General features: G+C 37.7%; 1 protein-coding gene across 1 annotated transcript in view; it reads right to left on the reverse strand.

Annotated features, from left to right (window-relative positions):
• The window catches only part of LOC100756707 (selection and upkeep of intraepithelial T-cells protein 2-like), a 52,926-nt gene that overhangs the window by 17,910 nt on the left and 18,744 nt on the right, over positions 1–16,272 (reverse strand). The window contains exons 5-6 of the mRNA XM_035438664.1: positions 15,088–15,176; positions 9,336–9,458 (exon numbers count right to left, since the gene is read on the reverse strand). Coding sequence (XP_035294555.1) covers positions 9,336–9,458; positions 15,088–15,176 — 212 coding nt within the window. The remainder of the gene's footprint in view (positions 1–9,335; positions 9,459–15,087; positions 15,177–16,272) is intronic.

Below are 16,272 nucleotides of genomic sequence, written 5' to 3' on the forward strand. Positions count from 1 at the left end.
CAAGAATGGACTTTGGGAGCCCATTCCACATAGAGGGATACTCTCTCAGCCTAGACACAAAGGGGAGGGCCTAGGCCCTGCTCCAAATGATATGATATGATAGACTTTGAAGATACCCCATGGAAGGCCTCAGCCTCCCTGGGGAGCAGAAAAGGGGATGGGATAGAGCGTTGGTTGGGGGGGGGGGCAGGGGAAGATGGGAGGGAGAGGGAACTGGGATTGACATGTAAAATAAGATTGTTTCTAATTTAAATAAAAAACCCTACTCTAATTAAAGTATGGATGATCATATGACTTTAGAAAGTCTGTAGATCACATGAGAATAATCCTAATTGATTTTAAAAAGACAGAAATCTTATCCAAACCTAAATATCTACCAATATTCCAACAAATTTAAAGATTACCGATTTTTCAGAAAGTCTGAGGTACCACTCAAAATTAAGAACAAACAAAAGCTGATTATTCAACAAGTTGACTCTTGCAACTTTTAAGGAAAAATCTTGAATGTTCCAAATAGTTGAGATAAAATCATGGTGTCTTGGGGCAGAGCATTTGAAGAATAAGAATCACTGTACAAACATGTATGAAGACTTCAGCTAAAATTAAAAAAATATTTTCTTTTATATATGGGTGTTTGCCTGCATACACATCTATGCACTACATGTTCACAGTGCACTCAGATGCTGGGATAGAATGCTGAATCCCATGGGACTGGAATTACAGATGGTTGTGAATTAGATGTGGGTGCTGGGAATAGAACCCAGGTCCTCTAAAAGGTCAGTCAGTGCTCTTAACTTCTGACCCTTCTCTCTAGCCTCATTCATCTCGATAAACCAAATGTGGGTTATCATAGTGAATAAATCCCTAGAATATACAGACACATAGAAAGCTTACAGTCTCTTGCAAAAATTTTATCATGAATCACACTGGGAATCCATAAAAATGATTAGAGACAGGTTGAGAAACTTTAAAAAATGTTCATTGTTATGCATCTGTGGAAATGGGAGAAGTTTCCTCTGCCAAAGAGGCAGAACTGACTGGAAGAGTTTTAATTTATGGGACAACTATCGCTATAGTGGCAGAAAGAAGTGGCATTATTACTTCAGTAACCAAGTGAAGAGTTACTGTTATATGAAAATAAAGTAAGAATTCTTCTTAAAGTAAATCAACATCAACAACAAAACTGTGTTTAGAGTGTTAAAGCCATCAAAGCATACAACCAACATGATTGAGACAGCATCACAATTGAGAAGTAGGCACATAGGAGTAAATTTAAGTAAATTTAATGAAACTCAGGGAATATTCCCAATCCCAACATGAATCAAACAAAAATAAAATAAATGGAATGTCAGCTTATTTTATGGAAGAACACAAATAGAGACTATCCCTAATGAATAATTCCCAAGGATAGTTAGAGCTATGGTTGGAAAAAAATTGAGGATAGTACTCTGGTTTTGATCTGGCAAAGCTAATAGCTAGAGACATACAAGAAACTAGAGACAGTGGTTTCTATGGCCCACTTCTTCACTCTAGAATTCCTCCATATTTACAGTAAAAAACATAATGGAGCCTTCAGCTTAGTCCAAACACTTCATTCCATTAGCACTGCCATTGACCCTCTTCACCCTATGGTGGTGGATTAGTATTTTTCCCTGGTGTAAGAAGGGACTTTGAGAGCTCATCCCATGTGTAGGGATGCACTCTTGGCCTGGACACATGGGGGAGGGCCTAGGCCTGGCCCAGGACGATGTGGTGGACTTTGGGGAGCCCCCCTTGAGGGCCCTACCCTGCCTGGGGAGTGGAGGGTGGATGGGGTGGGGGGCAGGTGGAGGGCTGGGAGAAAGGGTTGGGGAGAGGGGAGAGGAGGGAGAGGGAGACAGGATTGACATGTGAAGCAAGCTTGTTCCTAATTTGAACTAATGATAATGATGATGATGATGATGATGATGATGATGATGATGATAATAATAATAATAATAATAATAATAATAATAATAATAATAATAATAAACAGAAGGCCAATGAAAAGGGAAAGCCATATGAGTGGTCCTCATTGTTTCTTCAAGGTTTCAGTTCGAAGCATTAAAGTTTTTATGTCTCCCAAAGTTATTGACTTCCTCTTCATTTTGAAACATTTCCACCAAATGAGTTTTGTCTGGTGTTTCGTTTGCCTGGTGGTATTTGGTACGCTGTTCTGGTTGGATGCATTGAAGCAGGAGACATTTGGAACTTCATTCATTTTCTGGAAAGACACAAGCATAATCTCACCCTGATGTTACAAGGACATCAGGACTTTTCCTTTGATTAGTTTTTAGATAATTTCTTAATGTATACTTTAGGTTGTATCTCCTTTAAATCAAAATGCTTTTGTACTGCTGCCATGAGGACCAGCCTCCAGAAGTGCAGGGCTTGATCGAGATCCATGGAGTGGATGAACTAAGATTTTTTTATCTGAGGGATTAAGGGAAAAGGCACATACACTCTCTTGATAGTTTCCTTCTGACTTTCTGTTTATTTTTATTATTATTTTTCCTCTACATTTTTTCTAGTGTTTTCCTTCTCTCATTTCACTTGATGTTTTTCTTCTAATTAACATTATTTTTCCTTATAAATTATATACCCCAGCAAAATCTTTCAAGCAATATAAAAATTGCAATGTGGTTACATTCTATTTTTCAAATGAATGATTACAACAAATGCAAGTAAAAACCAGTATGTTTTCCATATCTCTTACCTGATTAAACATTTTATGACTATAGATAAAAAACAAGTTGTCACAAGAACCCACATACATTCTTGTTCAAGCAACTTGTTGTAGATGAACAGAGTTTAAGAAACAGGGTGTTGATTTCAGCCAGTTCTTTTACTGGCAGGTCGCATTTTGTGGATACAATGAAAGAATAAATCACTTTATTAATTATCTTGGAAGTCAATCTTCTAAGGAATCTTAGACAAATCACAAGTTTAAATGTTCATATATGAAAAAAGTATCAGTTAGCTCTATTTCAAATCTCCAGGGTGCTTACCCACTCATCAACAGTTTTTTTTTTTTAATATGAGGAAGCTAAGAGCAGAAATGGGCACCAGAAATTAACCATCATTCCATCCTAGCAAAAAAGGCACATCAGCTAATAATTGTCTTCTTGAGTTTTTCACCTTAAAGTTATTTAACAAAACATCCTAGTCTAACCTTGTTGTTTTCAAAGCTTTGTTTGAGCTATGATGAACTTTCAACGTCTCCAACATTAAGATTAAGATAATTTAAGCTAGCTGGGCTATTGGACTCAATTGTTTTTCTTAATCTTTAACCTAAGCCTTCGTCTATACAACTCTTCAATAGAAACACATGCATTCCAGCAATGTGACATTTCCTCATTTTATTTTTTTCCTCTATAGCATCTGCTTTATCCGAGTCAGGGGCAACATTTTATCTACCTTTACCCATATTAATTTTTCTACTAAACTAATCTTTATCATAATCCCTTACTATATTTATTAAAAACCTTCAATCATCAAAATCCTATTAAAGAAAACACTGTTTTTGTATAAAATCGTTGCTTCAGTTAAATAGAACAGCTTAGGAGGAAATCATCTTCATAATAATCCACAGGTAAAAATTTCCAGTAGAATGGGATATTTGCAAGTGATGGTCAGATTGCATTAATGACAATGGGGATCTGGCCACATCAATTCACATCATGCTAGATACCAGAGAAAAATTGTGGTGGCAAACACACAGAGACATAACAGTAGGAAAAAACATTCTGGGGCCAAGTCCCTCAAGGCCTTGCCTTTCTGAGATTCACCCATCAGGGTTTTGTTTCCTGGTAGACCAATCCCCTATGTCAATTGCCACCTGCTGCTCCTCTGTCATGGCCACATGTAGCATAGTATGTAGGTATTTAGGCAGGTTATATACCCCCTTTTATTTTTAAAATCTATTGTTTAAATAGTTGATAGTATCATTCCACAATAGCTTGATCATGTAGATTGTAAGGTGTTTCAGTAACGTGATTAAAGTGTTTAAAAGCATTTGTTAGTATAAGCAGGAGCATTATCAATATTTAGTTGTAATGGGAGTCCTAGAAATGTCTAAGGAGCTATTTGACAAAAAGTTTTCCATGTGATACAATGGTATTTTTCTGGAGCCCCCAGAGCCCCATGTCATGTCTGTGGCAGCATTTTACAGCGAACTGGTTAGAAATTGTTACCTTGCATGCCTGTAATGCATTTCAAGCATGGATTTCTGACAATAGAGAAGTTCCCAGACATAGACAGCCTCAGTTACAGTACACTAATTATGGAATATTGTGCAAAGCCAGTATGCTAAAATCCTTGATTACAGGATAGGCTTCCCTTAACTTCCTCCATTCCCAGAGTCTGATCATCCTTGTCAGACCAAGGGAAAGCACAAAACTAAAAAAAACCAAACAAAACTTAATTAACAATGATCATTAATTTATAAAGATTTGAGTCTAAAGCTTTTAAATGATATTTAGGATTTTTTAAATTTAGGGAAATTTTAATTTTGAGCTCAATAGGACCCTCCTATGAGAAAACAGGATATTTCAGAAGTGCCTGAGAAATAATCACAGAAATCATGAAAGAGAAACATGCTGATATCCAGATGATACTGTTCTCAATCTTCCCAGTACTGATACCCTTTAATTCTTCATGTTGTGGTGACCCTAGTCATCAAGTTACTTTCATTGTTACTACATAACTGTAATTTGGCCACTGTTTTGAAACATAATGTAGATATGTGGAAACATAATGTAGATATTTCCAATGGTTTCAGGTGACCCCTACAAAAGGCTTGTTTGACCACCAAATGGGTAATGACCCACAAGTTGAGAATCACTGCTATAAATGAAACAAAAAAAAACATGAACAGAATCAAAACATTAAGGTTCCATGGATGAAGAACTTGCTGGGAGGCTTAGTTTGTATCACATTTCATAGACAGTCTCCTGTAACAGATTCTCAGGCTGTTTCAAAAGTAATTTTAGGTGAAAACTCAAAATAATCAAATTCTTATTTATTGTAATTTTTGTTTAACCACTTTCAGCCTCTGAGGGAACTTGAGAAACAAGTAATTATGTTTGCATTCCTTGGCCATTGCATTATCCAGAAGAAATATTTTTAAAAAGGAAAAAACCCTTTTTTAATGCTGTTTTACCCTATTTTTCTTTTTAAATCTTTCCAAAACTGTTTACCTTGTTAGTTTCCATTTTTTGGTTGTGCAAAAATGCAAATTAAAAAATGTATTTGTATTGATTATAAATGCAAAGGAACCACAAGATAAAATTCCTTGTTTTGTTAATGGTATGATTTCACCATTGAATGGATGCATAATTTGACCAGGCAATAGCAGAGAAAGCATCTCCTACAGTCTCAGTAACAGAAAACTCCTCAACCAAACCTTGTAGTAGCTTCCTTCCAGCAATAGGCACAGCTGCTCCTGGTTTTCCACCTACACAGGTTTTCACTGCTTTGTTCTCTAGAGAAGAGGTGCCTGAGTTCAGTATTACTGTCATGTTTCAATAGGTTGGATTTTATTTTTTATTTACCTTTTATTTTCAAGGCAAAGAAACTCAGCTGAACAAGCACACTTCATGTCCCAATCATTTCCACTTCTCTTTTACTAGACTCCATCCTCGAGGACCTTGTTCCAAATGTTTCTATCCTTCCATTACATCCTTTCTACACTCAACCTATTTTCAACATAGTTTATCTCTCAAGATAGACCAGTTTTCATTCTCAGTGCATTTCTATCTTTTATGTACTGACTCATAAGGAAGTCAGTTTTAATATTCAATGGCTGAGAAGCATCAAATAAAAGCAGATTGATTACAGTGAGTTTGGAGTGTTGAGCTGTACAACCAGGGGTGGGTACAATCTTGTTTTGTGGAGCACATGTGGAATTTGCATATAAAACTATAGTCCTTGTCCGTTTGAAGAACCATCTATAAAAGTATTAAAGATCTCTATAGGGTTTTTAGATATAATCTTAGACAGCACCCATGGGGTATCTTATAAAAAATCTTAAAGGGTCATCTTTTGAGTAATGACTATATATAGATGCTGAGTAACATGCTAATGCTACCTGTCAATTTTTACAAGTGTGGAACAAGTTATCAACCTGGATTTTATTTAGTGGCACAATGATTTCTGTAGGCTCTGTACCAGTAAGTTGCTTAAGATGTGCCCTTCCAGACATTATCAAGCCTATAATTTCTTGTAATAAGGAGTAACAGATTGTTGTGGAAATTTTGGCATCTTAGGGTGAAGACAGGCATTTTCTGTGTAGCTCTGTCTGGCCTGGAACTTGCTCTGTAGACCAAGTTGGTCTTGAACTCTCATAGAGATTTGCCTGCCCCTGCCTCCCAAGTGCTGGGATTAAAGCCCAGTACCACCACCACCCTATACCATAAAACTTCTAATACCATTTCCTTGTTGATACATAATGAGGAGGAGGAAGGGGGAATGAGTAATTAATAAGAAAGTAAGTGATTACTTCTATGAGCTATCATTTTAGCAGTAGCATTATCTAATATAATAACTTGCTCTGATTTTAGTGTTGTTTGGGTGAAGTTTAACTGAGAGTTTCTAGAAAGAAACTTAAAGCATGTAGCCAAATCATCAGTAATGATAGGTACATAAGCGTGTATCCCACTGAAATGACTTTTTTTAAAAAATAATTGACAGTACATTGTTTTTAAGTTGAGAGGATGGTGGAGAATTAGTTGTTGAGTAATAATATAACCTAAATAATTAAAGGATGATTGCTTTTGTATTTTATTTACTATAAAAGTTAAGCAATCATTCAAGTAATGATTAGATGATCAGGAGAAGAGAATGTCATCCATATAAGGAATGACAAATACCTCAGGAAATTTAATCAGTACTGGCATAAGTGCTTTATGTATGTAATATTGACATATAGTGGGACTATTTCCTTCCTCTGTCATAAAACTTTCCACTGATATCAAGTCATTGACCAATGATTGCTTAAAGTAGGAAAAGAGAGTGCAAAATCTTCCTTATCATCAGAATGTAAAAATAGAGAAAAATAGTCTTTTAAGTTAAGTATAATAATGTAATGTTCTTGAGGAATCATAGTAGGGGCAGGGAGCCTGACTGGACTGTCCCCATTGTTTTCATAGTAGTATTTATGTCCCTGAGATCATGTAACAATCAAAATTTATTTTTTATGTTTTTATGCATTACAAAATAGGGGAATTTCAAGGACTGACTGAAGGTTCTATATGTCCTATTTGTAATTGTTCCTGACCTAGACTTTGGGATAGCTTGAATTTTTCTCTATCAAGGGACCTTTGATCCATCTATACTGTGTCATTTCTGCTGTGAAGGAAAATATGCTAAGCACTGAGACAGCTGAGCCCTAGAATTCAAGTGGAGGTTATGGAGCCCCACCTGTCACTTCTTGGTACTCAGGTGTTGTAATGGATGCTGATCTGGCTGGAACTCAGCAGTGGAAAATGCCACCCTGCCAAGACTTGTTAAGATACATCGTGCAGGGAATTCTCTCTCTCTCTCTCTCTCTCTCTCTCTCTCTCTCTCTCTCTCTCTCTCTCTCTCTCTCTCTGTCTCTCTCTCTCTCAAAATGATCTTCCTGAGAGGGTCCCAGCAAAAATTACTGTAATCCAGTTACAAAATAATAAAATAATTGATAAAAATTTATCTCACCTTTCATGAGATCTCCACATTAACTCTTGTGTGCTTCAAATTAACAAGATCTATAGTTCCTTGTTTAGGAAACCAAGGATTGAATTTTACAAAGCATCAAATTTCTCACTTTTTGTGTCTTTTGGGGGGTTTTCTACTACTACTACTGGCAACAGAGAGATCTGTGTGAGATAAGAAGGCACTTAATAGTCAGTGTTGATTCAGACTTAGAGAGTCAGACACTAGGTAGTTTATTTTAGGCACGTGTAAGGACAGCATAATTTGGAAAAAAAGATTTGACAGTGATAATTACATCAATCCAAAGTGTACAACAAAGCTTAAGGCATAATTACATCAAAACTGTGATGAACTACAAGTGACAACATTCATAAAGTTAGGTTCTATACATCAACTAAGGAAATAGGTTAAATGTAAATAAAGTTCATGGTAATGGTCTGGGGGAGGACAGAGATATAGATTTACTGAGATAAACAACCTCAAGATAAGAGTCTAGGGGAGCTGGTGTGACCTGGCCATACAGATAGCACAGAGATTTCCAGTCTGCTCTCTCGGCCTTCAGAGTGGAAAACAGATAATACAGATCTCCCTTCAAAGAGATAACCTAGTGTATTTAAAATTTCTGGTTTTCCTAGTGTTTATCTCTGAGGACAAATACCTACATTTCTCCTACAGGAATTGACATAAATATAGTACTTATATATGGAATTCTCAAAACAAATAATTAGGAAAGAGCAGCAAGTGCTCTTACTGTTAAATCATATTGCTAGTCCTAATGGAGCATGTTAGGATTGTATGTTATCAATAAATTACAAGAATCTATTACGGAAATTTTTCTTCTTGGATTATCAGTTTTATGCTCTCATCCATGTGCTTATATAAAATGTATTTGCACAACAAAGATGGCTTTTAGCTTTACACATGAGTTAGGGGATAATTCAAAGATGTAGCCTTCATGATCACAGTTCATAATGTTGATAGTCTGGTCCTTAGTGGCTTTTACATGAATTTCAAAGAAAACTATTAAAATGTGCCCTTAAAATTTCAATCCAAGCCCCAAAAGATGTGACAGACTTTGATGATCCCACATTAAATGCCTTACCCTCCTTGGGTAGCAGAAAGGGGATGGGATGGGAGGGGGTCAGTGGGGAGCATGAGAGGATGGGAGGGAGAGGAAACTGGGATTGATATATAAAATAAAATTGTTTCTAATATAAAAAGACCCCCACCAAATTTCAGTCCAAAATGTCAGAGATACATTTTTAAAAATTCATACAGCTCTTACAAAGAGCTCAGAAAATAGAGCTTTCCTGGATGTGTAAATAAAATAACCACCTTCCCAACAGTACCTGGAAGGGTTTTTGCAATTGTCCAGTAAGAGCTGGGACAGATACTGGTATGTGAGGCACCAACACTCATACTGGGTCTATACAACACTCCCTTGTGAAAGACCCAGTAGTCCTAAGAAGGAGGATATAATCTAGAAGTCTTCATACAATACACAGTTTTTCATTTTGATTTTCTTACAGCTACTAAGACAAAGGACTGAAGTGGTCACCTTCTAGACATCTGAGCAAGAATAACATGAACAAGATCTTGTGAGTTGCCAGCATTACTTTTATAGTTACCTTTCAATCTGAAGTAAATAAATGAAACAAGCTTGATGATGAACACTATCAGCACACACAGGACCACACTAATATCTTCTAACCACAAAGTATCCAGTTCAAAATGTGGATCTGAAACTGGGACTGGGAAAAGAAGAAAGAATCAGGACATTTGCAGCCAAGAAGATGGATTGATTGCACATGAAAGGTAGCTTTGCTTTTCAAGTTCCTGTTGCTCTATGCCTCCTACATGTGCAAGAATAATGCAGAAGAAAGTTGGTCTACATGATTTTGGATATAGGGAACCATTATGGGGTAATGAGTGAGAAACATGGTACCAGGGAAACTCTCAGGAATCCAAAAGGATAACCCCAGCTAAGACTCCTATCAGTAGTGGAGAGGGTGCCTGAACTGGCCTTCCCCTGTAATCAGATTATAATGACAACCCTAGTTGTCATTAGGGAGCCTATGTCTAGTATCTAATGGAAGTAGATGAAGAGATCCACAGCTAAGCACTGGACTGAGCTCTGGGAGTTCAGTTGAAGAGAGGGTGGAGGGATTATATGAGCCAGGGGCAACAAGATCTTGATGGGAAACTCAGACAGCTGGCCTGAGCTTGTGGGAGCTCATGGACTCTGGACAGACAGCTAGGGAGCTGCCATGGGACCAATCTAGGCTCTCTGCATCTGGGTGACAGTTGTGTAGTTTGGTCTTTTGGGGGGCCCTAGCAGTAGGACCAGGTCCTCTCCATGATGAATGAGTTGGCTCTTTGAAACCTATGCCCTATGGTGGGATACTTTGTTTAGCCTTGATGCAGGGGGGAGGAGCTTTGTCTTGCCTAAAATTAATATGCCATACTTTGTTGATTCCCATGGGAGGCCTTACCCCATCTGAATGGCTGGGGAGACGTGGTAAAATAGAGGAGGGGGGGGACAGAATGGGAGGAGAGGAAGGAGGGGGAAACTGTGGTTGATATACAAAATAAAATTTAAAAATGATGAAAAAAGAGAGAATCAAAGATATATTTCATCAACAGTCTATATGATTGAGCATCCTTCAGAATGAAGACCCCTGACTCAGGATGAATATCTATTCATAATTCTGTTTGGTGAAGCTTGGGCAGATCTGAATAAACATGATTGGACAGAAGGACTGACCCAACAGGGCATGGCAGTTTGGGCTGTTTAGGACTTCTATTTTTCCTCCCCAACATAGAATATAAATATTTTCTTAGATGAAGTTCTTATTGCCTACTGCCAAATTCATGCAAGAGCATCCCTGCCTGGCCAACTCTTAAAAAAGACAAAGTGGGGAAGTTAGAGCAGGGTTTCCAGATTTGGGAAGAAAGTAACAAGGTTCCACATCCAATTTCTAAAAGAGGAATTCTAGTTTTGGGGCTGCCTTGGAAAGAAATGGGAGAAGCATAAGGAGGGCAGAGTGAAGGTAGAAAGAATTCCCACTAATTCCATTTGGAATATTTTTCAGTATAAATGTACAATGTGTTGAGGTGCCATATTTTGTGTTATCTTGTGCAGAATCTCAACAATATCCCCTGGGCATCAGCTACTGGCTTAGTCAGCACTGGAACCACTAGTAAGCCTTAGAGATGGAATCCTCTGGAGTAAAGATCCCTACAAAGTTTACAGTTTGGTGGGGTAGGATAAAAGACAATAAAATAATTAAGTATTAGCAGTATGTGAGTAAATGAGCATTCTTGTGCACTGTTGGTGGGAATGTCAAATTGTGAGGGCATGGTATGTTATCTTCTCAAGAAAAAACAGAATTAACACAAGGTCCAGAAATTCCATTTTTGGACATATGCCTAGAAGAATGGAAAACAAGCCCTAGAAGAGGTATCTGTATGCCTGTATTTACAGAAGAATTATGGTCAATTATGAACAGATGCACAAACAACACTTTTACTCTCTAAGCCTTATCTAAACCATCAGGGTTAACAATTCCACAAACAGAAGTAAAATAGCATGAAAAGGAAATGAAGCTTTGTCCCAGCTGCCTTGTGAAAGAAGAAATAAAATATTCTAGATTTGGTTTGTTTGTGAATTTGTTTATAAAGTCTATGACTTGAATTTTCAGTATTATAACAGGTTCTTTAGTAAAATAGAAAGATATTTTTATTTTGGCAAAGGTATAGGATATTAAATTTATCATATTAGCCATTTTCTTCTTTATATTTTTGTAAAAATTGAATATATCTATATTGTGCAACTTTCATAAGCATTCATCTCTGTAAATTATTTTTATTAAAATTGAAATTGAGGTTTTGTATCCATCAAACAATAATCCATCTCCCTCTTCCTACCTCTAGCTCTTACAAACCTCCACTCTACTTTCTTTTTGCAATGTCTGGACTACTTTAATGGCTTCATAATAGTGGAATCACACAGTGTCTTTTTATAACTGGATTATTTTAATGAGTATAAGGCTCTAATACTCATTTATGCAGATACCATATTGTCCAATTTGCAATTTACTCTCCTTTACTTTAAGGCTACTGTTTTGTTCATTTCACAGGAGAAAATGAACGAAAAATTCTTCTAAAGAGTTCAATCCAGCATTGTTATTCTGCATCATAGCTCTGGTTCACTATACTGCAGGAGTTATCAATCTATGGGTTTTAACCATTGGAAAACACATATTTTCAGTGGTCTTATGAATCACCAACCATAAATTTATATTTGTTGCTGCTTCATAACTATAGTTTTGCCAATGAGCCATGTCTCAGTTCCTAAGACCATTGAAAATATGTGTTTTCTGATGGTTGAGAACCACTGCAGTTCAAGGAATCACTTTACCTCATGTCATGTGTGTTTTGTACTAAATTTCCATAAGGACATTAAGGGCAAAAGGGAGACAACACATTTCAAATATGTTCCCCTTATCTTTTAAATTTCCATTTTAATTTTACCCTCAATGATGAAAAGAAAGAATGACTCCAGTTGTTTATTGTGGTGGTTTGAAAGAAAAATGGCCCCCAATTGCAATGACACTACTAGGAGTTATGACCTTGATGGAGTAGGTGTGAAGTATGTCACTGTGTAGGTGGGCCTTGAGCGATCATACATTTTCAAGACATGCCCAGTGAAAGAAACCACTTCCTGTTGCCTGCAAGCAAAGATGTAGGCCACTGGTCTACCTCTCCAGCACCATGTCTGCCTGCATGCTGCCATGTTCCACCATGATGATAATGGACTGAACCTCTGAATTGCAGGTGAGCCACCCTAAATAAATGTTTTACTTTATAAGAGTTGTCATGGGGGTGGGGATGGGGAGATAGCTTAGTGGTTAAGAGCACTGGCTGTTGTTCCAGAGGACTTAGGTTCAATCCCCAGCACCCACATGACAACTTACAACTGTCTGCAACTCCAGTTCTAGGGCATCCAACAACCTCATATAAACAGACACACATGCAGGCAGAAATACCAATGCACATGGAATAAAAATAAATAAAATTAAAAAAAGGGTTGTCATTGTCATGGTATCTCTTCACAGCAATAAAACCCTAACTAATACATCAATGAATAATATAAAATCAATAAAAAAATTTGTTAGAAAAGTAGTTAACTTTTCATGGGGGTGTCTTTTACTTTGTATCCATTTCTAAAAATAATATTTGAATTTAAAAGTATCTTTTCACAATGCACATGCAGTTTTAAATTCATTATCTAAAACATTGCTCAAAGAAGCATTTCACTTTGACAATTATTATTTGAATTAATTTTGCTTTTGTGAATATATTTAATTTATTTGGAATTTATCCTTTGAGAAGTTAATTTTTAAAGTGAGAACAAACTTTTTTTTTCTTATAGTAAATCCTGATTATGGTTTCCCTCCCCAAACTATTCTCAGCTGCTCCTTTTGTCCACATCCACCGACTCTATGCCTTCTTTTACTCTCTGGCTTTAGGAAGGTTCATATTGGATGCATTGTGATGCCATCCACTCCCCTTCACTCCAACATATCCACTCTGAGCTTTCTAACATTTCACCCTCCCAAGTTCATGTCCTCTTTTTATTTTCTGCCAAACCAATGAGTTTAATGGGTGATGCTGTACTGCATAAATGCAAGGGATGTGATCATATACTGAGGCACAGGCAACCTACCAATGGCCACTCTTCTGAAGGAAGCTGACACTTTCTCTCTCAGCATCCATTAACTGGTAATAGCTCCTCAGTTAGAGTTGGAGCCCCAGAAACTCCTGATACTTCAATGCTGGACTTTTAACACTTTTGAACTTGACTCAAAACGTTTTTGACACTAGAGCTAGTGAAATAGCTCAGCAGTTAAGAGCACTAACTGCTCCTTCAGAGGACCTGGATTCAATTTCCAGCATGTACATGGTGGCTACTAGCCATTTGGTGAATTAGGACTATCTTCTGGCTTGCACAGACACTAGGCATGAAGTTGAAGTACTCAAAACACAAGTGCATTTTAAAAAGAAAAGACGATTAAGATATTGAATTATTTTCTTCTTTATGCTAAAAGCATAATGCAGTAAGAACAGTATTTATTAGGTAATGATGATGTACTCACTCATATATGAATTTTAGACACAGAGCAAAGGATTACCAGCCTACAATACTCTTCACCAAAGAAACTAGGAAACATGAAGGACTCTAAGGGAAAATGCATGGACCCCAGGAATAGGAAGGGGCAGGAACTCCTGAGCTAATTTGGAGCATGAGGGTAGGGGAGAGGGAGCTGCCAGAATGAGAGGAGAAGAGGAAAGGAGAGGAGGAAATAGAGGAGCAGAAATATTGAGTTGGGGGAGGAATAGAGGAGAGCAGGATGAGAGATACCATATTAGAGGGAGCCATTATAGGTCCTAGGAGAGATCTGGCACTAGGGAGATTTCCAGAGACTTAAAAGGATGACACGAACTGACAATTCAGGCAATGGTGGAGAGGATAACCTAAAAGCCCTTCCCCTAAAATGAGATTGATGACTACTTTTTATGCCATCTTAGAACCCTCATCCAGTGGCTGATGGAAGCAGAGGCAGACATCCACAGACATACACTGAACTGAACTCTGGAACTTAGTTGCAGAGAGGGAGGAATGAAGATCGAAGGGGTGGGTACCAGGCTGGTGAAACCCACAGAAACAGTTGGCCTGAACAAGGGGGACACATTGACCCCAGATGCTGTCTGGGAGGCCAGTACAGGACTGATCCAGACCGCTAAACATGGATATCAATGAGGAGGCCTCTGCACTCTAGGGGACCCCTGGTAGTGGATTAGTATTTTTCCCTGGTGTAAGAAGGGATTTTGACAGTCCATCCCATGTGAAAGGATGCACTCTTGGCCTGGACACATGGGCAAGGCCCTAGGCCCGGCCCAGGATGATGTGGTGGACTTTGGGGAGCCCCCGTTGAGGGCCCTCCCCTGCCTGGGGAGTGGAGGCTGGATGGGTTGGGGGTGGGGGAGGAGGAGTGGGAGTGAGGGCAGGTAGAAGGAATTGATATGTGAAACAAGCTTGTTCCCAATTTGAACTAACAAAAACAAACAAACAAAAACAAACAAACAAAAAGTTAAAACCACTATGAATTTGAAAGAAATTATTTCTCTACAACAAAATAATCAGCTGCATCTACTATTAGGCCTATAAAATTCAGAGTTCTGTAATCTTGACATTGTGGCATGTGTTCTCATGGCTTATTGACCCTGTATTATAGTTCAGGTAATGATCACTTTTCTTTTGCTAAATATCTTAATGGGTAGTTGGGAAGGTGGCATCCACCTCTTGCTTTCACATACCTCTTTGCCTTAGATGCAAAATGAGATTGATTCCAACAATTGCAATCATTGAAATCCCAAATAGCGTTATACTCTTTTTCCAAGGACACCTCCCTGAAGAAAAAAAATGTTATTATCACTTGACATTTAAATGGAGGCATGTTACATTGAAAAAATACATCAAGAATGCAACAGCTATTCTCTGTGTGTTATTTAAAGTTGTACTTTAAAATTTTTATATTATAATATGATTAAAACATTTCCCCCTTTCCTTTCTAGAGGGATTATTTCCAGTGTATTTTGGAAATCACTAGAGAGGGGAATGCCAAGGTACAAGTGTAAAGGCTATTTTTTAATGCTTCCTCCTTTATTCATAGAAGGGGTGAAGATTTAAGATTAGAATATAAGAGGACAGGAGTAAAATGGATAGCTGCTTTTACGGGGGGCGGGGGGGGGGAGATTTGGGATTGAGACCAAGCAGGCCCTGAGGAAAGTAGCTAGTCTTTGTTCCATCAGGATCTCCATGAGTAGGCATTATTAATGTATTACATATTATCATTTTTTCTGAGTTTGAAAGAGGCTGAAAGAAGGATAGGTTTGAAGATATCTTAACTACCTAAGATTTCCATAATGTGAGAACTTATTACCATAAGTAGTTTCTATTGTTCTGCTGGAGAGGTACAATGGCTGTGGAGGTTTGAATGAGAATGGTCACCATATTCTCATATGCATTGGTCCTCAGTTGTTGGAATTTTCAGGAAGGACTAAGAGGTGTAGTTTTGGTGGAGAAGTTGTGTCTCTGGGGGATGGGATTTTAAAAGATTTCCTCTATTCAACACTCTTTCTCCCTCTCTCTTATTTGCAAATAAAGATGTAAAAATCTTGGATAATGTCAATAAGAAGAGAAAATTGATCTCTACAGATTATTATCTAGCATAAAGAGAGTTGTGAATTCATGGATTTCTGATAAGTGGTCTCTTCCTAGACATCACAAAAGAGAGGTAGGAAAAAGACAACTTTTTCTGTCAGGTGACAATGTTCAGAAGGGCAAATAGAAATGTAAAATGAAAGACAGATACTTCAGAGAAATTCAGAAACATCCATACCAAAACCATTAGGTGATGGACATACTGCATTATTTGGAGGAGATCTTGCGGGCCTGGATGTGCTGCTTCGAGATAGCACTGTGGCAAAAAATATACACAA

The sequence above is a fragment of the Cricetulus griseus genome, chromosome 2 (assembly GCF_003668045.3).
Source record: "Cricetulus griseus strain 17A/GY chromosome 2, alternate assembly CriGri-PICRH-1.0, whole genome shotgun sequence".
Taxonomy (NCBI): domain Eukaryota; kingdom Metazoa; phylum Chordata; class Mammalia; order Rodentia; family Cricetidae; genus Cricetulus; species Cricetulus griseus.